Source organism: Acipenser ruthenus, chromosome 5 (assembly GCF_902713425.1).
Source record: "Acipenser ruthenus chromosome 5, fAciRut3.2 maternal haplotype, whole genome shotgun sequence".
NCBI classification, from domain to species: Eukaryota; Metazoa; Chordata; class Actinopteri; order Acipenseriformes; family Acipenseridae; genus Acipenser; species Acipenser ruthenus.
The window spans coordinates 42,376,902-42,398,266 of record NC_081193.1 but is presented as its reverse complement, the minus strand read 5'-3'; the positions used below and the strand labels follow the sequence as shown (position 1 = coordinate 42,398,266).

Below are 21,365 nucleotides of genomic sequence, written 5' to 3'. Positions count from 1 at the left end.
AGGCCTAGCATCTGCAGCAGCGTTTCAAGTATCTTGTTTTGAACTTCTAAGTTTTTTCATTTTTATCTTTAACAGAACTAAAAAGAAAAAGTCAGGATCAAGCATACTACCTAGTGGACAAGTTGGACGGTTTAAGAATGGAACACTGATTCTCAGCCCTGTTGAAATAAAGAAAATCAAATCATCAAGGGTGATTAAATGACACAAAAGCAATACAGTTAAGTTATACTGGCTATTAATTAAAACAAGTGTAATGTTAGTTTTCATCTCTTGTCTGTTCTCAATTATCCAATAAAGGTGTTATTTATTACACTTCCTGTCATTAGACCAATATATTTTTCACACATAGTATATTTTAAATATCAGCATTCAAAGGTGTGGGTTTAATTATTTGGTAATTACTGACTTGTGGAAAATAATTTTAGGGTTAAGTCAAGAGTTAATACAAGATCAAAGGTAAACCGCCATGTCTCCTCAGTAGTTAGCTTTTCAGTGGCTGCTGTAGTATGAGGAGGGGTTGGGATGAAGAGATGCATGAAGAACTACCCCTGGCAGCCTAGGCAGTCAACGACCTAGTAGGCTTTCTCAGTCGGCCATATTACTTTAAGCTGCCTTACAAATTTAATTGTGCAGTTCAGTCATCTTATGATGACTTATGATACATGTTAGTAATTAGTCAAGAAAGTATGTTAAGACAGCTAAATCATTGGTGACAACATGGCGGCAGTACTTCTGGGCACCACTGAAGTTTCTGTTTAAATCTGAAATCCACCAGCATTGATTTTCATTTGTGTGTCCAATTTGGCTAAAACTGGAGCTTGTACTAGCCATGCTACCAGTCCTATAGTCATGCTACCAGAAATCCCCTTGTTTAGGTATATTATTTAAATGACAAGGTGCTGCCAGTAAGACGTCTTAACCCTGGAGGTTGTTGCACTACAAATTATATTAAAAAAAATAAAATAAAATAAAATAAATAAATAAACAAATATACTGTATATAACAATCCTGTCACAAAGCAGTACTGTGTGAAAACAAGCACTTGCTCCTAAATCTTCCAATGTGTGGTGAGTGTCATAGTGAAGCATGGCGAGATCAAGTTTAGTTAAAAGCAAACACATACAGTACATGCACTAGATTTTATAACCTTACAGGTCTATTTTTCAGGTGAAAGTGGGAAGTAAAAGAAACAGATGTTAGTGTTTGTTTATAGATCACATTATAGGTATTTAAGGTATTATTTTTAGTCCTACAGAATAAAGATTCATGATTTAAAATATGTATTTATACCATCACAGTTTATTAATTTAAATTGGAAAAAAAACATTGTTTTTACACTGTTCAGTATGAAAACAATGGCATTGCAAAGCAATATACAAACCACTAAAAATACATTAAGTACAAAAAACGGTTACATGTTAGGAAAAAAAATGCACTTGCTTATAGAAAAGACTAGAGTATGGTTTCAGTGAACACACAAACACCTGGAACTCTTCATGGTTTTCATGCTACTGTGTCCAACAGTACACAGTTCCATGGACTTTGTAAACTGTAAACTCCCTGCTCTTTTAATCACAAGTAGGGATCGACAGTCCCAAGATGATTGTTTTTAAATATTGTGCAGCTGTTGGTTGGGATTTGACTAAAAAAAAAAAAAAATGCAACGAACTTCATGTTAATGTAAGGTTGACACATGTTGGCGTTTCTGCAAGAGCACCAGGGAAGTTCCTGGAAATAATGTTGAAAACAAGCATTTAGGGGCAGCCAATCATTGAGGCAGAATGACTTGGTATTTAAACTGCCTTAGCACACAATTTGAATGTTCACATTCAAAATAGGGTTACATGTCTAATGAATCCATGCTAAATACATAACATTACATTAAAGAACAGGACACAATATGAATGCATATTCTTAAATTACATCTACAGTATGTAATGACAAGGGGGTTACCTTTCACAGTTTTTTCTGCTCAGTTTTACACCTGTCTCCATTTTACTCAACACATTAATCATCAACATGCTCTTTCCACAGTACGTCAGAACAGTATGTATACAATTAACAGTGGAAAGTTATTCTTCATAGCATATTTCACTGCAGTATTTGATCCAAATTGATATTTTTTATTATGCTATAAAAAAGGTATTTTATTAAAATAGCTATTAATCAATAAAGCGCTTCTAAGTTGGGATATTTGGTGTATTCAACTGACACCTAGAGCAAAAAATATTTGTTAAAACCAAACTTAAAATCATCAGAAATTGCCAATTGTGTTGTGGGGCTGCAATTCAATCCCCTTCTGAAATACAGGAAAAACAGAGTTCCCATAAACCAGTGTGAGCAGCTCCAGAGAGACGACCCATCTCATACACATTTAATTTTATAATTTCATTTTAAAATTTCAATCCATTAGTAATGAATGCAATTCTGCCTAATTATACTTCCACTTTATATACAATAACCTTGTTTATACCAATAAATTGATCAATTACCAACAGACAAAAAAAATAGCCGACTCAGATATGCCACCAGATACACAACAATACCGACCTAGAAACGAGCCTTTAACAATAGTTCTGCAATTACACAGCGGAACCCATCGTTGCAATTGATACAGTAAAGTTAATGGTATAGGACTTCTGTGATTTCTCTCCTGCGATATGACCCTCAACTCATACTAATGCAGAATTTGAGGGACCTCCTTGTTGCTTTAGCTCAGCTGACTATCTTAAAACTAAAAATCGTATTTCTCTTTTGGAGATCTTACGTTAAACTTACCACACACAACATGCCTTATTAGATAATGCGAATGGGCACACTAAATTATTATGGGTTGCAATGTGTGAGTTGTAATTTGTGAGGGTTTTTTTGTGTTTGTAATGTACTTTTTAAATGCATTTTACCATCGGGCATATCATTATGCATATTGTTCAATGAAACAGTAATGATAAGAAAATAAGCCCCTTAAAGCACAAATCACTGTTCAGCTGCACAGCAGTTTGCCTAATAATGTATCACACTAAAAGACTGGAAAAGCCTTGGAGCAGATTAAGAATTTATAATATTTCTGATGACTATGTGAACAATTCATGACATACAAGTTCTCACTGGATTAACTCACTGGGTGTGAAATGCTGTAGGCTCATATTTACAGTTGGTAGAAAACAAATGGTGAAATGTTGTTATTTCCCATAGTCCATGTCCACTGCTGTATGTATGGTACACGAATGCCAGTGACATTACTCATTCTACAGTTAATAAATGTTGTGTTGCGCATTTTGCATTTGGTTGTACACTTGCCGTTCATCAGTTTTGTGCTGCAACATCTAAACTGGCCTATTTTAAGTACAAGCTGTCCAGCAGTATTAATTATGATGACTGCACATTGGCCAATGTGACTAATCTTTAGGTCTTTACTAATACGCGTTACAGGCATAGGAATGTCAGGTATTATTCTCTGGTACGCCAAAGATTTTAGTATACATTCATTTACAAGCATAGTTTACTTTGAACCCTTTTTTCTCCTCAGCAAGTTAGTCTCTAGGTTTTTTTAGTCGAATGGTAATAGTTTTTTAAACAAACTTTATTTAGTTTTTACTCTTACATGAATGTAGTGCTTACATCTGAGTGCACCAACCTGAATAAATTATTCATTTTCAATAAATAAATACGGGAGGAGCTTTTAAATTGCGAATATAATGTAATATTAGGACTACATTGCCCAATTGAAGGTTTGGTAAAATAAAGGGGAAATACAACAAATAGTCCCTAAATGTTTCTAAATAACACTGCTTTAGGGAGATATTTATTGCAAAGAGGTATACAGTATTTGGTCTGATTAAATAATGACCTTTAAATCTATGCTTTGAGCGATAAATTGACTGCAGTTTTCTGTAAGTCCAACATTAATATTTACAACTTTTCTACATGCATACTAACTTACTAAATTTTGTTTAATATAGATTTAAGCCAAATCTGCTGCAGCGTAACTTACATTCCACCGTTTGAATGATATACTTTAATAGGGAGATTTAAAAAAATACATGTATTATAGAAACTGAATCGAGAATGTATGAATACAGTATGTGTTTAAGATGAGATCAATTCTGAATTCCTTTGTATTTTTGTGACTTTTTGATTGAGTTTAAACAAAAAAGTTAAACCACAAAATAAATAAACAAAGTTAACATGACAAAGGGCTCAATTCAAGTAACTCTTAGCTGGGAGTAGTTGTTTTGTGAACAAACCAAATCATGCAATAAATAGAACATGTTGATCTATTTTATACTTTGATACAATCAATGACAGGTTTATCGAATACAAACAAAATTAGCCTCACATTTAGCTCTGCAGGAATTTTATTTTCCTAAAATCTTTTTCCCCAGCTAAAAGTTCATTTGTCCAAACAAAATGTTACACCCTAGAGTAGGGGTCAAACTCCAGTCCTCGAGGGCCGCAGGGTCTTCTGGTTTTCATTCCAACTTAAGCTCTCAATTAACATAATTGGTCTAATTATTTGTTCAGTTGGACACATTTAATATTTTCAAGGTCTTTTACAGTTGATTATTTAAAAAATGCACTTGTTTCAAGGTACACTACCTATTAAACATTTTCAGGCTTGGAGAGAAGTGTTAAATATGTCCAATTAATCAAATAATTAGACCAACTGAGAATTCGGGTGGAACGAAAGCCAGAAGACACTGCAGCCCTCCAGGAACAGCCCTCCAGGTTGACACCACTGCCCTAGAGGCTAGTTTCACAAAGTAATTCTAGGTAGCAGTCTTCTAAATCCAATTCATTTCCATATATATATATTTTTTTTAAATTAAGAAAATAACATATTTAATCCAGCGGTTCTCAAACTTTGCTGCACTGCGACCCCCCTTCTAGCATTAATAATGACTATGTGACCCCACTGCCCTGTGTTAATGCAGAATGGTTACTATTGATAAGTAAAACATGCATTGTAAGACAACATCAACAAAACTAATATGTAACCACAATACAATCGCACAATTTTTTTTACAGCCAACAGTAAAAAATAAATATATATATATAAATAAATGCTTCCAGGTTTACGCGATCGTAACACAGTTTCTTGATCCAGCTTTTGATTTAGGCCATGTCCACACTACATAACTGATCTCGAGATGTGTACTCGAAAACCGTTCTGATTAATCCAGCTCAAAGCGTCCACACTGAAGTACCATTTCGTGTTTAGTTGGGCGTAATGTGTACAAATACTATTCAAATAGTTTGGTTACAGTTCCTAGCAGTGCAATGAACAGTGGAAATTAATACGATAGTATCCCACCATGCACTGTATTTTATTTTAAAATAATATGTTATACATTAATAGAGGTCCATATTGCTAAAAAAGTAAATGCGAACACACACACACACACACACAAGTATGGCTTGAAGTTTTGAGGTTTTATTTTTAATCACGTGACGTCCCTTTAAACAAACTGAGCCTAATTGTGGTCCCCTTAATTTTATTTCAAATAGAGCTGACAAATTACGTGAATTGTTCATCCCCGATCCTACTTTTAACTCATTTTTGCAGTCTCTTAATTTAACGTTGTGCTTTTGTTATTTTCCTCACTAGTTTAACAGAGATGTCCTGACAGATTTTTTTTTAAGCATAAAAATGAATACCTAGTGCAGAGTGTACATTGAAGGCCTTCAGTTGCCTGCTCTGAGTATTTCGCCAAACATATCATCATGCATTTTGGGATATTGGAGGATACACCTCTGATAAACTGCACTACATGATGCAGTGGAATTTAGTGTAGACGCAAACCGTATTTAGCACTTTTAAGCCAGTTTAAAGGCAACTAATACAGTTTAAAGGCATAGTGTGGACAGAGCCTTAGTGAGAGAAAGGCCAGATTAATCTCGTCCTTTGTGTGACGTGTTAAGAATATTTAAGCGATCAAAAATATCTGCCAGGTAAGCATCTACAAGCTTTTCGGTTTTTCATTTTTTACTGTTGTCAGCACTTATTTTGCTGCAGTGTCACTCTATTGTCCTTCATTACTCCCGTTTCCAAAACTTTTCTTCAGAAAACCGTCAATTTTTAGATATTTATACAAAACAACTTTTTGAACTCACTTCACAACAAAAATCACAGAGGCTGGACTAAACACTACAGAAGTGCAGTGTCACTCGATTGTCAGAAAACTGTCATTTTTTATATATATATTTATGCAAAACAACATTTTGAACTCACTTCACAACAAAAATCACAAAGGCTGATTGGCTGACATGCAAGTTGGTTGCTAGGTAACCAGTTCAGAACGTTCAGACAAAGGCAGGTAGAGCGAAGGAGTCATTGGGAGTAAAATTTAGAGTAAAAAGTGCCAATAATAATAATAATAATAATAATAATAATAATAAATGAACGTACCGGTTTCTTAAACTAAAATAGTTTTTTAAATTGTGCAGATATTCATGACCCCATTTGGGGTTGTGACCCACAGTTTGAGAACCGCTGCATTAATCATATCGACTTTCAGAGTGGATTTCTACTAAACTTTATTACTGTATCTTAAAATACAGTAATCCGGCGCATCCAGTGAAGGAACTCCATGTGGAGTGCAGGATGCGCCCTATAGCCTAGAGATCGCTGTTTCGGGTCCAGGCTGTTCCACTGCCGGCCGTGGACGGGAGTTCCCAGGGGGCGGCGCACAATTGGCCGAGCGTCGCCCGGGGTGGGGAGGGCTTAGGTCGGCCAGGGTGTCTTCGGCTCACTGCACACTAAATACCTCTGTAGACTGGCCGGGCACCCAGAGGTGTGTGGTCCTCCGATGCTGTAGCTCTAAAGGTAGCTGCATGGCGGGCCTGCAGAGTGAAAAGAAGTGGATGGCTGGCGGCACACGTTTCAGAGGACGCATGTGCTCGTCTTCATCTCTCCTGAGTCAGCACGGGTTGCAGCGGTGAGCCAGGCTTAAAAAAAAAATTGGTCATTTCAAATTGGGGAGAAAATGGGGTAAACCTCTTATCCGCCATGATAACTCTCTTCAGCAACGTTAGTTTATTAATAGTGTCACGTGAGCTGTTCAGTGTGTTGAGCTGTAAATAAATCCTGTTTGCCTGCTGGGTGTATCAACTTCAACCTCCGTCTCGATCTCCTACCTGTTACTCAGCAGCGAATGCACGCATCCACACAGCAGACGGCTACTCTGTCACAAGTATTAATACCCTGTATCTTTCTAAACAAGGGATTTAAGGGAGCTCCCTAATAATAATTTTGAATCTCAAAACGATAATTGTGTGAATATAGCAATTGTTACAGCTGTGTATAATGGTATTTAAAACTGGATTCATTTATCCGCCTTTTTTACATATCCGCCCTTACTCTGGTCCCACCAGTCAGATAGGCGACGGATTACTATATTGTTTTTTGAAACAGGTAAAAATAAGATAGCTTGCTAGTTAGCAGCCTGCTCAGTGCTAGCAGTGCTTCGTGAAACTGGCCCCAGACTTCTATTTATAGCCTGAATGAACAAACATTGTTCTTAAAACAACAGTAGATTACCTATTATATTTTTACTGTACTGACGACATGACATTTGTTTGGATAATCCAGAGTTTCACGTTATCAGAATATGTGTTGTGTTTATATATGCAAGACCCTGGACTTGAGACTGACTATCTGAAGGAGCACTTTGATGACATCATATTTCATTGGTTGGCCTCATCTACGGTATATAGTAGCTTGTGTTTTGAATACAATGCATGATGGCGATCCCTGGACACCAAGTTCAGTGGTGGGAGTTTAAAGTTGTTTATAATTCTTTGGTACCTCCAAGCCTGTGAGAAGTGTCACCTATCAGATGAAACAAAAGTCAAGTAATTAAAATCTGATTTATAACTAAGCAAATAACCACATTACGAAGCAAAGGCACATTTTCTGACAGCAATAAAACAATTGCAACGGTATAAAATTCAAAAGAAAAAGCTTAGTTTCTGGAAAGGGCTTGTAAAGTGTTAAGTATGTTCATGCTAGCTTTATGCCATTAAAATGGTTTTGTTCCTGTCTTTTTCATAACCTCGAGCCCATACACAACAATTTAATGTAACACATAATAAAACATAAAACAGAATAAAATAAAAGTTCAGACAAAGTACACTCCTTTTTGGATGTAAAATACATGCAAGTGATGCAAGAGTGATAGTGCAGATTTACAACCTGCGCTATTTCCTAGAATTTTAGTTTAAATATCCCTTAGCCGAAGAAGAATTAAATTACAACAGCTGAAGTACCATAGTTTAACCATACATACAGTATACAATTTAATTATAGTGCATCTCTATGGTTGTGCATTGTTGTGAACTATTGGCACTGACCTGAACATTTCTGTTAAGGCTTACAGCTGGGATAAATACTCCGTCCAGGTTTTCGAATGCCACAGGCCCATGCTGCTGCTTGTTGATGTAGAACGACAGGGTGTGCTGGTTTAGATCCAAGAGGATACCAACTGTGGACCCTTGCATGATACCTCCCTCCGCCCTACAAAACAACACCATGTGGGGATTTTTATGTTTATATATATCAAAGTACTTATGCAGAACATGAACACTCATACTAGATACAGTTCCAGACGGATCCAGTCAAAAAAAAATAAAGAAATTATTGAATACACACACACATATATATCTATATATATATATATATATATATATATATATATATATAGGTCACAGGCTGAAGGATATTTAATAAAAATAACTTTTCTACATTTTTTTTTTTTTTTTTTAATTGTTTAGTTAGTTGACCCATTTTATAAGCGCAATAAGGCACTTCAGTGTGTGGGATATACTCTATTTGGTATGCCTTGTCACCCTGTCTAGCCAATCAGTGATCTTCTTTTCCGTTGCTGTGGTTAGCAATGGGTAAGAAGACCGTGATGCAAGTACTGTACTTACTTACTGTTAAATTTTATGACTAAAGGTTTATTGCCGTTTTGCAAATACTGTAGTGGCTGTTCAATTTTGTGAGTGAGCTTTTACTGTTATGCAAGTACTGTATGTTATGCGTCATTATTGTTAGCTGCAGCTCTTCACTTGTAATGAAACACAGCGTAAAACGTTTTATTTCAAATGGTGATAAAGAGGGAGTCTTAAGAACGTATGTTCTGGGGCTCCCGAGTGGCGCATCCAGTAAAAGCACTCGCTAGAGTGCAGGATGCGCTCTATAGCCTGGACGCCGCGTGTTCGAATCCAGGCTATTCCACAGCCGACCGTGGACGGGAGCTCCCAGGGGGCTGCGCTCAATTGGCCGAGCGTCGCCCGGGGGGGAGGGAGGGTTAGGTCGGCCAGGTTGTCCTCGGCTCACCGCGCAGCAGCGACCCCTGTAGTCTGGCCGGGCGCCTGCGGGCTTCCCTGTAAGCTGCCCAGAGCTGCGTTGTCCTCCGACGCTGTAGCTCTGAGGCGGCTGCACGGTGAGTCTGCAGAGTGTAAAGAAGCGGGCTGCTGACGGCACACGCTTCGGAGGACAGTGTGTGTTCATCTTCGCCCTTCCCGAGTCAGCGCAGGGGTGGTAGCGGTGAGCTGAGCCTAAAAATAATTGGGCATTTCAAATTGGGGAGAAAATAATAAAAAAATAATTGGCAACGACTAAATTTATAAAAAAAAAAAAAAAGAACGTATGTTCTGGTTATCTGTTTGTATGTTTTTTTCTTGTTGTTTTTGAACAACAATAAGCAATCTTGAAAGCAAATATATATACGTGCAAACTGTTTATATATATGACCAACTTTAATACACAGTGGCTGTGACTTCTTGATAGAAAAATCACAATTTTCTTACATATATTAAACTGAAACATCACTCAGAACTCTTTAAGAGTCTTCTCCTTTGTGAATCCCTGTAACTATACAGTAACTATAAATATTTAAAAAGAAATCCTGAATATGAAACAGTGAACCATCTTAATGTATTTTACCCTTTTTACAGTTTGTATAACCCACATATAAAATTGATGCAGGAGCCTGTTTCTTGCAATATATACACCTGGTACTTTTAGTAGAGAAATGAAGTAATTGTCAGTCTTAAACTCCTAAATGAGAGCTGACAGGAAAAGAACATTTAAAAATCATGAAGCACAATGGTAAATAATAATAATTTGAAACAAGGTAAAAACAAATATTAAAAAGATGTTGTCCAGATGAATCTCCATAATTTTCTTTATGCACATTTCAAAACAGTGCAAAGCTTACAAAAAAATTTGTCATGTAAAAGAGTCAATTAATGCCTAGAGTTCTTAAATATGTGCAGCTGACATAATGGCAAGCCTTTTGATTTTTTCATGTAAAATATTTGCTTACGATTGTAAGTCGCCCTGGATAAGGACGTCTGCTAAGAAATAAATAATAATAATAATAATAAAAGGTATAGTCTCAAACTTTTTTTTAAATCCATACACAGTACTACTTTTATTAGTTTCAATACTATTTTCACTGCTCCCCTTATGATTGTGTAGTTGAACTTTTCATTTCTAATACATCTCGCCACTTTTAAAGGCTCTGAGGGTACAACTATACACACCAGCCCTTTTCCATTTCAGAGATGTTTCAAAATGGAAAAAAAAACTCCTTAAAAATGATTTTAAAAGTGAAGCAGTGAAAACTAGCCCCCATGTGGTTAAATCATAATAAAAGACATAATAAAATGCTTAAGGGTGCAACATAAGCAAAATGGTTAATGGCATGAAAATAATAAAATAAAAAATGTAAGCATGATTCAAATATTTTTAATAATCTCAATGTGACATTCTGAACTGGTGCCTACCTGTTTGTGTGGGAGTTGTTGTGCATGAACCAGCTGCGATTGTTGTCCACGTACATAGCCCAGGCCTTATCGTCCTTGCCCAGCATCATGTCCTTTATGACATTTATCCTTGCAACCCCAAAGGCCGGGTCGGGATGGTTGTCATAGCGATCAATGGTCAACTCCCAGTAGTGTACTCCTTTAGAGAAGGCTGCAGTTCCCAGTACGACCCGGTCATCGTAGCTACTGCAGGACACTGCTTGATTTTCATTGGAGAGGACGATATCCCGGTGAGATGAAGTGGGGTCGAAGGTAAACCATGCCACTGAAATATGCAGCATTAGATTTAACAACAGTCACTAAAGATGTCAGGTTTAAGAATTACACAAGATAAGTAACAAGCTTCATTTAGGTTGTGGCTTACATATACATTATGCGTACAATATATATCAAGTTTAAAAAAGCTTCACAGAATAATGTGTATGTGCTTAAATACGGCATTGCCTGTCATCCTCCAGTTGGAATTGAAGCTGTTAAATGCCTGGGTCTATTAAAATGATCATGTTCTGCAAGTAAATGTATTTATAATGTATGCATGTAATGTTTGTACATAACTAAATCAAGTAGACAAATGTTTCGGCTAATGCCTTTAGGCTATGGGTGATAGAGAGTTTGTAATTGTGGTTGGCTAACACAATGGGTACCTCTAGAAACCTGACAGAATGCACTACTGAGATTACATACCATCAGAGGTCTTCAGCACGACAGTTTTGCTGTAGGGACCAGCCCCTGAGGAGTTATAAGCCTTGACCCGTGCATTGTAGGAGCTGTTAAAGTGCAGTCCATCAACAGTACATAGTGTTTCTTTCCCAACATACACCTCCTGGGTTAATAAAAATCAAACAAGGACATGATTACACTTTTTGTTTTTTTTTATTATTAGTTTTCATTGTAATTAATAAAGCAATGAATGATTTGAAAGTAATGTATTAAAATATTTTGTATGTAAGGCCCACTTCCCAAAAAAACAAACAAGTAGTAACATCGAAAAAAGGCTGAAGTTTCCCGTAGTATACTACAGTAAATACTGTAGCATACAATAGAAACCCCTAAATGGACATTAAAAGTTTTAACTGGTGCGTACCGCTTGATATCTAGTGTGCACCAGTTATTATTTCTTGAGCATCAGTCAGTATCTTGTGTGCACAACTTAGTATGATTTACCTGATCATAGCTGTAGGCAGCCTAGTAGTCACATTTACAGCTGAGCAATTGATTGGGTTTTAGTTTGACTTTAGATTAAATATTAGCTTGTTCTCTCTGTACTCTACACCCATCACATGTATATAGCTTGTCATGTATTCTCAGGAGAGAAGGTCTGGAATTCTGGATTTCTATATTCGTCAGTCTCAAAGATTAACAGGCTTTATGAGTTTTATTCAGACAAAAGCCAGCTCCAATTCTGCATCATGGGCATGATACAGGTGACCAAATCAAAAGGCATGTTTGACATATTTAGAAAAAAAAAAACAATTAAAAAAACAATTGCAATAGGTTATATAGCAGCCGTACTCTGCAAAGTCACTCGAATGCAGGAGTTTGTTCGATTGTTACCATCTTGTTTTGATATCATTGATATTCTGTCACTCAATGGCAGAGAGTACAATTCTAAATGAGCTCCAACATGCATTTGTGCCTGGGCTATAAAAGGCAGTAACTACAATATTTTGGACAGATTAATAAATGCAGTGGGGCATTTGTTGCCTGTTTTACCCCACTATGAAGACCAGGCTATTATGCACTGTGAAAAGTTGCCAATGCTTTGAAAAAGAATCACGCTAGCCTATTTACAATGCATGAACTGAAGGTTTGTTCAATCAAGCCATACTGTAAGTTTTAATGAGAATATTCAGCAGTTGTGTGTAATATACTATAAACATAAATAACTTAAATCAAACTAAACTTCACTTAAACCCAGTTGCTGTTTTTTTACTTCTATATTGTATAACATATAGGCCTACAACACATGACACATGTGGAATCACATTTCACATCAACAAAACAACAACACGGGCAACAGCAGAAACAAATAGTTTGTTATACATTTATTCAATCATTTTATAAACTGAAATGCTTCCACTTGATGCAGATCTAAAGCAACGCTACTCAGACACATGTCTTCCCTCTTTACTGTGCTCTCCAGACAGAGATCTGAACAGTAGCTAAAAGTCCAGTAGTTTTAAAACTGAATTGTTTCCTTCCTTTTGGCACCACTTTTTAGTTTATTTTACCATATTTATATTGGGATATTTATACAGTGGCCCAGAGACTCGGAAAGTGCTAAAAAACATCACTTAACTTTATCATAGATGTAGTTTTCTTATTTGGTACTTTTTAAAATAGTTTGAATGTGTAAACTCTACATGTGGTGTGGTAGTTAGTTCAAGTAAAGTCTCATGTTGTATTGTGGTTTGTTTGCATGAAGTACGTGGAAGAAATTTATGCTCAATAACCCCTTGGCTAATGTCATAGCATAGTAGATCCTACTTATAATGTGTAATATGAAATCTACTAAATACATAGGAAGTCTACTAAATATCGCAACAGCTACAGATATTCTAGGAAGGTTTTAGGTTTAGTTTTAAAACGAGACGTTACCCTATACTGGCCACCGTTTCCATCATCAAGCTCCAGCACGTAGCCCTCAACGGCAGACTGGGTGAACGTGAGGATCTTCCATGCCAGCGTGGCACTGTTGTTACGCGTGCAGCACTTCTCCAGCTGCAATACTGGTGCAGGGGGAACTGTAAAGGGATCTGATAATACATTTGCCAAAATTACTCAGCTATTAATTAGCCTGAAATGTATACAGAAGTAATGTTCTTGTCATAGCCCACCACCAAATTTGAAACAAAGTGAAGTCAAACATATTTATGAAACAGTTGATATGTACTTTCATGAAAATGGTTGTATTGCAATACTGAACAGGTGCAAGACTACTTCAAAGTAAAGCATGAAAATAGAGCTTTTCTAACCTAGTACCAGATATCATGCTTGCTATAATGTGAATATTTACTGTATTTAGTGAATCTTGGGTAAACAGATTAGCAGCCACTTACATTTCACCTGAATGAAGTCTAGCTGGTGAATAGACTGAAGTAATGGATCAGTGTTCAGAGACAGGTCATACTCTGGACAAACTTTGGGCTCAAGGGCACCTTTAACCCACTGCTCCTGAGATAACTGCACTTGCTTAATCAAAGCTTGCGAAATCTGAAAAAAGGTTGAAGAAGTGTTGATCAGGGATACATTTACCTTAGAAATAATAAAATATAGGCCCATTATATAATTATAACCCTTAATTATTGGATACATGATTGAATGCATATAACCAATAGTTCTCTTTGAACCCATTGTATAGATTATATAAGAAAGATTCTTTATAGGGCCTAAACAATACAATAGATCCAGAGAAAGCCCTTAGAAACCATTGGTTCTAAATAGAATTTACCAGAACTCTATTTTCTCATTTAGAAAACAATTCTCACAAGGTAAATGATGCCACATGTTTTCAGCTGATGGCAGTTTTACTGACTGAAACATTCAAAGTACAATGTAAAAACCCACATTAAAATGAATATCATTATACAGCTGTCAGCTGATATCAATGAATAGTGGCATCTGCTTCTGTTACAGTGGGACAGATTTTATGAATGTCTTTACCTGCAGAAAACCACTGGGGTCGTTCTCTTTGAGCACTTCTAAACAGTACTCCATCAGACCTGTTGTCTGCCGCAGCTTCACTGTGCAATGGGTTATCTGGTCCCTTACAACCTGTGAAATACAGTGCATCACACTCATTTGGGTTTACTGGCTGGTAAAAGCCTGTGGCCATTTCATTTGGGCATATTTACTTTTCATATGGGTGTAGTTTAATGAAGCGCTTCTTATTAAAGGTTGACAAGCTATAAACTATGATCAGTACAAGAAAGACAGAAGGTGAGCCATTTAATGCGGTGCTCAGGGAGCTATTTTAAATAGGTTACTTAATTTCTTGAATATTTATCACTTAATTACACTGTACCATGACCATTCTATGGGAAACCAACACTATTGTATGCGGTACCATTGTGAATACACAAAAAATGTGTTCAATACCATCTTTTCTAAAACAGTAGTGTAATGCGTCAAAATAAAACAGTTTGGAATTAGATCATACTTAACAACCATGACATGCCTATTCCTCTCCTATCCTGACTCGTCCTGCAAAGGTAACTTTATGAATAATATGTTTTGGTGCAGACATTAAATGAAAAACTGTGTGTAGCAAACATTGGGTCCTTCATAAAAGTTTCCCAGAGTAAAAGCAGAGCAAAGTGTCATAAAGCACAGTGAAAGCATGGTAAAGCATAGGCAAGCGTTGTAAAGCACAGAGTGTATGGTAAAGCATATTAAGAAACATTACAAACCATAGTAAACTATGGTAAAACTGTAAAAATACTGTGCAAAAATACCGGGGTGTTCAATGAGAATTTGTATTTTTTATTTTCCTTAGGTATTCCACATGCACAAGCAAAACTATGTGGATAACCTGAATCAGAAATTCCAGTTCCCTTACTTTCTGGTGTAGTATCTAAACACAGCATTTAGGAAATTGCCACTGTTCCTCCATTACTGTGAAACACACAGTCTTACTCACCTTCAACTTATATTCACGCTCCTTGGTGACCTTTGTCAGTAACTTGGCCTTCTGTCTGTTCAGTGTATCAATGAGACCGTCACACTGTGCAACAAGACACGCTTCAAAATCCACGCCGTTTTCCTGCAAGATATATTGCGGTTGAAAAAGGTATATATTAACCATATGTTCCTGTTTATTTCTATTTGTTACAAACACTTGTGAATCAAGCTCAAATAAAAGTAAATTAAACAAGTACATACAGTATAATGTTAGAATATATTTTACTGCAGGAAGCCATGGTAAACGTAAATTAAAGTGTAGTAAGAGTGTGGTAAAGGTCATCATAAGTATTGAACATATCCTGATAAATTTTAAAATTAAAAGACAAATTAAGCAAAGTTGTTTTTTAAAAGTGAATAATAAAGAATGTTAGCTCAGCTTCAACAATAAATAAATTAACCAACTGTTAAAACCAAACTTGCAAGTCATCAAAGCTTCATCTGAACCAAAAACATGATACAGTATATGATCTGTAGTATATTTATGCAGCCTCACCGTGAATAAAGTGAAAAAATATATAAATTATTAAGTCACTTACCTGTATCTGCTGCAATAGGTTTTTCAGCTGCACCAAAAACTCCTTAGCATCCTTGGCTTTGTCAGACACACCATTCAAAGCTTGGGATAGTTGACCCTGTAAAATACAAAACAGCAAATGGGTTTTGCTATATATAAAAACAGAATAAGCAATCACATTATTATTTATTATGAATATTTCAACATAAACAGTAAACCAGTAACAAACGGTACATATTCCAACAAAGACAGAAATAACCCATTATGGGTATATGATAGTAGCTAAATATAAAAAACAAAACTGAACAAGAGGACCATGAGTTAGTATCGTTACTATGAAACAATGTCTGTACTGTGGCAGCACTGTGACACCTTTCATTATATTCATGGGATGTTGAACAACACACATTGTTCAAGACTGAATAGATTAAATTCTTTAAGGCTGTCTGCATATGACATGCCTTTTAAACCCGGGATATTTCTGGTCGCTCTGCTTTGCACTCTTTCTAGAGCAGCACTATCCTTTTTGTAGCGAGGTAACCAGAACTGAACACATTATTATAGATGAGGTCTTACTAATGCATTGTACAGTTTTAACATTACTTCCCTTGATTTAAATTCAACACTTTTCACTATATACCCGAGCATCTTGTTGGCCTTTTTTTTATAGCTTCCTCACATTGTCTAGATGAAGACATTTCTGAGTCAACATAAACTCCTAGGTATTTTTCATAGATTCCTTCTTCAATTTCAGTATCTCCCATATGATATTTATAATGCACATTTTTATTGCCTGCGTGCAGTACCTTACACTTTTCTTTATTAAATATAATTTGCCATGTGTCTGCTAAATGGCCCCCAAATCAGTATTGCTTTGTCATTCTAGAGAGAAAGATCCCGAGTTAGGCACCATGACTGCTTTCCACAAAGTGATGCTTATTGGAAACTGCTATAGAAAAAGTGGTGATTAGCATTAAAACCCAAATATGTCTGGTCTACGTCGAGCTTTAGGTCTACTCTCTTTTAAACATTAACATAAAGTCTGCAGTGATTGATTACATATGCTTTACCCTTCCTGTTAAGACCTGCTGTTGTCCCTTGGGTGTCATCTGAGCATGGATGAATCGGTTATGCTACTGAATCATGTCACTTCCCCAGAATGTTCCATCTGGATCCACAAGCTGGCTGGATGGCTAACATGCTGATTAGGAATTCACCATTTTGTTGCTGGCCAGGGCCTAATACGATGTCTCCCTTGTTTTTCAAAACGGATTCTCAATTCACATTTGAATGGTATACTAAGTCCAACAAGCATGGCAAAATCCTGTTTATAACCCAGCTCAAGTTGCAGAGGGAATAGGAAGGGGGGTGATATCTGTTTTATTTGAATATACACACATTTTTACAAAATGCTGAGAGCTCTTGTGTTATAGTGCTTCCCAATATACCAATAACCTCTGCATGCCAAAATTAATAAAGGTCAAGTACATAATGTACAAAAAAGATCTTTAAACTAGTATTTTATCCAGTTACAGTAATCCGTCGCATATTATTATTATTTATTTCTTAGCAGACGCCCTTATCCAGGGTGTCTTACAATTGTTACAAGATATCACATTATTTTTACATACAATTACCCATTTATACAGTTTTTTTTTTTTTTTTACTGGAGCAATCTAGGTAAAGTACCTTGCTCAAGGGTACAGCAGCAGTGTCCCCCACCTGGGATTGAGCCCTAACCACTACTCCACACTGCTGCCCTGCGGTGGGACCAGAGTAAGGGCAGATATGTACAAAGGTGGATGAATGAATCCTGTTTTAAATACCATTATACACAGCTGTAACAATTACTATATTCACACAATTATTGTTTTGAGATTCAGCTTTTATTAGGGAGCTCCTCTAAATCCCTTGTTTAGAAAGATACAGGGTATTAATACTTGTGACAGGGTAGTATCCGTCTGCTGTGTGGATGCATGCATTCGCTGCTGAGTGACAGGCAGGAGATTGAGATGGACGTTGATATGTCCTGCAGGCAAACAAGATTTACTTACATATCAACACACGGAACTGCTCATATGTCAGTACCAGCAATGGTACCGCACAAGTACATACAACACAGTGTATGAAAACTTTGGGATCTACAATCTCTGAACTGATCTTCTCTGTTCAATAATAAACCAACATTGCTGAAGAGCTTGATCATGGTGGATAAACGGTTAGGGCGTATATACGACAGATTACTGTATATCATTTAAATGAAGATCTCAGGATTTAGAAAGTACAAATTTAAATGAATAAAACATACTTTTTAGAAAGCATCTGTATTAACATATCATTTGTTACTTAATTATTTTGCAAGCAATCAGAATGTGACAGTGTTGTTTCTAAAACTAAGGATGCAAAACAGAAGTTATCAAAGTTATGAAAAAGCTACTGTTTCTGATGTCTCATACAAAAACCATTATTTGTTTATTGTATCAAAGTAATATCCTTTAGTTTGTAACATTTTTTATGTTATCTGTAAAATGTTCAAGCAATGATTTTAATAGAACAATGTAAAGTGGCAATTTCAGGAAACTCCTGCCCCAGTATACAGGGGTTGAAGATAAAATACTTGAATACTAAAATTTGAAATTTTGCCAATGGAATAGAGGAAATTAACCAAGACAACCTGTTCTTCTTTGAAAGACACTGTGGCATATATTTAATGTGAACAGAGGGGACAGTACTTTAGTCTCCTTTGTTATACCCCTGCTGCACAACACCCCCTAACACTGTGAATAGATATTGAATGAGTGCCCTTTTTGAACAGACATTTTCTGACTGTAGCCTCGGAGAGCTGACAATAATTTATGGCTGTCTTTTTAATTAGGATCATTTTGCAAGCCCACAGGCAGATCATGACAGGTTGAGCTGGCTCTAAAAGTGATTATGGGTATCCAGTACTGTGTTGGTGAGGGTGAAGATCTATCTTTAATACAGGCTGAAATTTAAATGTTAAATATGCATCAAATAGCAATGAACATTTATATCTGTCTTCTCATTGCCAGCAAAGTTATTAATATTTTAGAACACAGATGCATATATTAAAAAATAACTCATTTGGTTTTGACAGGACAAAAATCATTCCTAGGGGGGTGGCGATGTTAGAATAAGTCTGAACTATCAGATCGTTCTTCAGCTGATAAATGATATAACTACATCTCCTTAAACTCAATCATACTACATCTCCTTAAACTCAATCATGCTATATACAGAACAACACGTTCTATCCGATTAGAACTATCTTTCAACGATGACTCTTTGTCAATGTATATTGCGTTACATGACTCTTAAATGCAGATAAATTGCCACTGCGTCCAACACAGTTACTAATAACAGCAGTCGAGTGACACTAAAGTATATTTCTGCAGTTTTTGTGTGGGAAATTTCTACAGTATTGACAATTGTTCAATATTAGTGCGCTTTTACCAGTGTATAGTGCTTTTAGATATTCCAATACCTTTGTCATTGGAATTCCACATAGACATTAATCAATAAAAAAGCCAGACATGCCAGGGGTACTGAGGTTTCTCCACCAGCACAGGCGTTAGGCTGACCCTCATGTACTAACCTTGTGCTGTTTCCACATAGCTCCCAGTGCTTTCACGTCGTGCATCGCGTGCTTGCCTTCCTCGAGGCACTGGTAGCACACTGGGGTTTTGCAGTTGACACAGTACATGCTGTAGTTCTCCAGGTCGTGTTCTGTACAGGTGGCTAATTTGCGGGCTGTCTGCTGTTGACTGCCGCCTGTGGCCGCTTGGCTCGGAGGGACCAGGCGATGCTTGGCGAGGGGTCCGCGAGATGGATGGCATCTTTGCTGGCAGGGATTGCAGTAAAACACATCACACTGCTCGCACATCACTGTGGCTTCGGCAGGGTTACGGTCACAAAGCTGACACTTTACGGTCTCCGAACGGCTTTGCTGATAACGAGAAACGATCGCCTCCAAGAGTCGGTTCCGAGGAAACCCTCGCAATCCCCGCTCGTCCAAGGAGACGCTCTGGTGACAAAGCGGGCAAGTGATGGAGCAGTTACGGTGGATCGGTGCTGGGGGAAAGACCCGAACTCCGTTAGGCGATTTGAGACACGGGGTGTAAGATCCATAGCCGCTGTCCGTTTCGCTGTACATACTCATTTTATCCACATCTAGATAATCGTAATCTGAGCTCCCAGATGCTCGGCAGTGAGGTGACTCGCCTTCTGTGGTCTGCACAATAATATTGCGAGCACAAGCCAAGCATATGTTATGAGAGCAGGGTAGAATGATAGGCTCCCTGAATAAAGAACCGCAAACGGGACATTTTAATTCCTCGTCCATCTCTGCAATAAAATACACACACAACAAAACACGAGAAAGCTAGCAATCACACCCCACCAGAACCATTTGACAAGAACAGCTCCCGTGGACTCTTTTTACGCAGGCGCCAAAGAGAGGTATTGTTGGATTTGTAGTTAATGGAGCCTCCTAGTCAGGATGCTAATACATTTACTGCATTTTAGCTCTTGGGTACGTCTTAAAATAGAACTACAAATCCCTTAATGCCTTCAAACAACAACCTTAAAGGTTAGGTTTATTAGAAATTATATATATATATATATATATATATATATATATATATATATATATATATATATATATATATATATATATATATATATATATATATATAGGCCTGGGTGAAAAGAGAGTTTACCGTATATTTTGGATATTGTGTAGCTAAATTTGCGTAAGCTGGGACATATCTGTCATTTTAGATTGAAATGCAATAGTTAAATCTAACAAAACAGCCTTTTTTTCCCAGAAGTAGAAACTGCCATAACCAAATAGAAAATTTGCTGTAACCTGCCGATGACAAAGACTAGCTTGTCCGACTGAAGTCTTGGCATCTTATTATGTGGAACATTTTTAAATAATAATAATAATAATAATAATAATAATAATAATAATAATAATAATAATAATAAACTAAAAAAAATCACAGCAGTATTACAGACATGTCATACGAAGATGTCAGTATTTTGTTATGCTTGACATAGCAGCAAATGTATTGGGTTATGTTTTGGAATAAAGAACTTACAAGTATGATATGTGGTGATATCTCACAGGTTGCACATAGACCATGGGGTGCGCCACCAATAAGAAACATAGTCAGGATGGCTAAATTATGGACAGCTGTTAATTCATCTACACTAGCCTGACCTTTGAACAGCATGTATCCCGTGTCATTCTGCAGTTCACAGGGTCAGCATGATGACTTCTACAACTCGGCCATATGCACACATAAGTTTT

General features: G+C 36.8%; 1 protein-coding gene across 1 annotated transcript; it reads right to left on the bottom strand.

Moving 5' to 3' along the window:
* Positions 1-1,270: 1,270 nt before the first annotated feature.
* LOC117403400 (E3 ubiquitin-protein ligase TRIM9-like) lies at positions 1,271-20,474 on the bottom strand. The gene is made up of 10 exons (XM_034005518.3): positions 19,647-20,474; positions 16,053-16,148; positions 15,473-15,595; positions 14,497-14,607; positions 13,893-14,046; positions 13,432-13,589; positions 11,518-11,656; positions 10,795-11,098; positions 8,353-8,515; positions 1,271-7,831 (listed from the first exon to the last, which is right to left on the bottom strand). Exons 1-10 carry the CDS (start codon positions 20,391-20,393, stop codon positions 7,781-7,783), a joined length of 2,046 nt encoding a protein of 681 aa, XP_033861409.1. The 5' UTR covers positions 20,394-20,474; the 3' UTR covers positions 1,271-7,780.
* Positions 20,475-21,365: the final 891 nt, after the last annotated feature.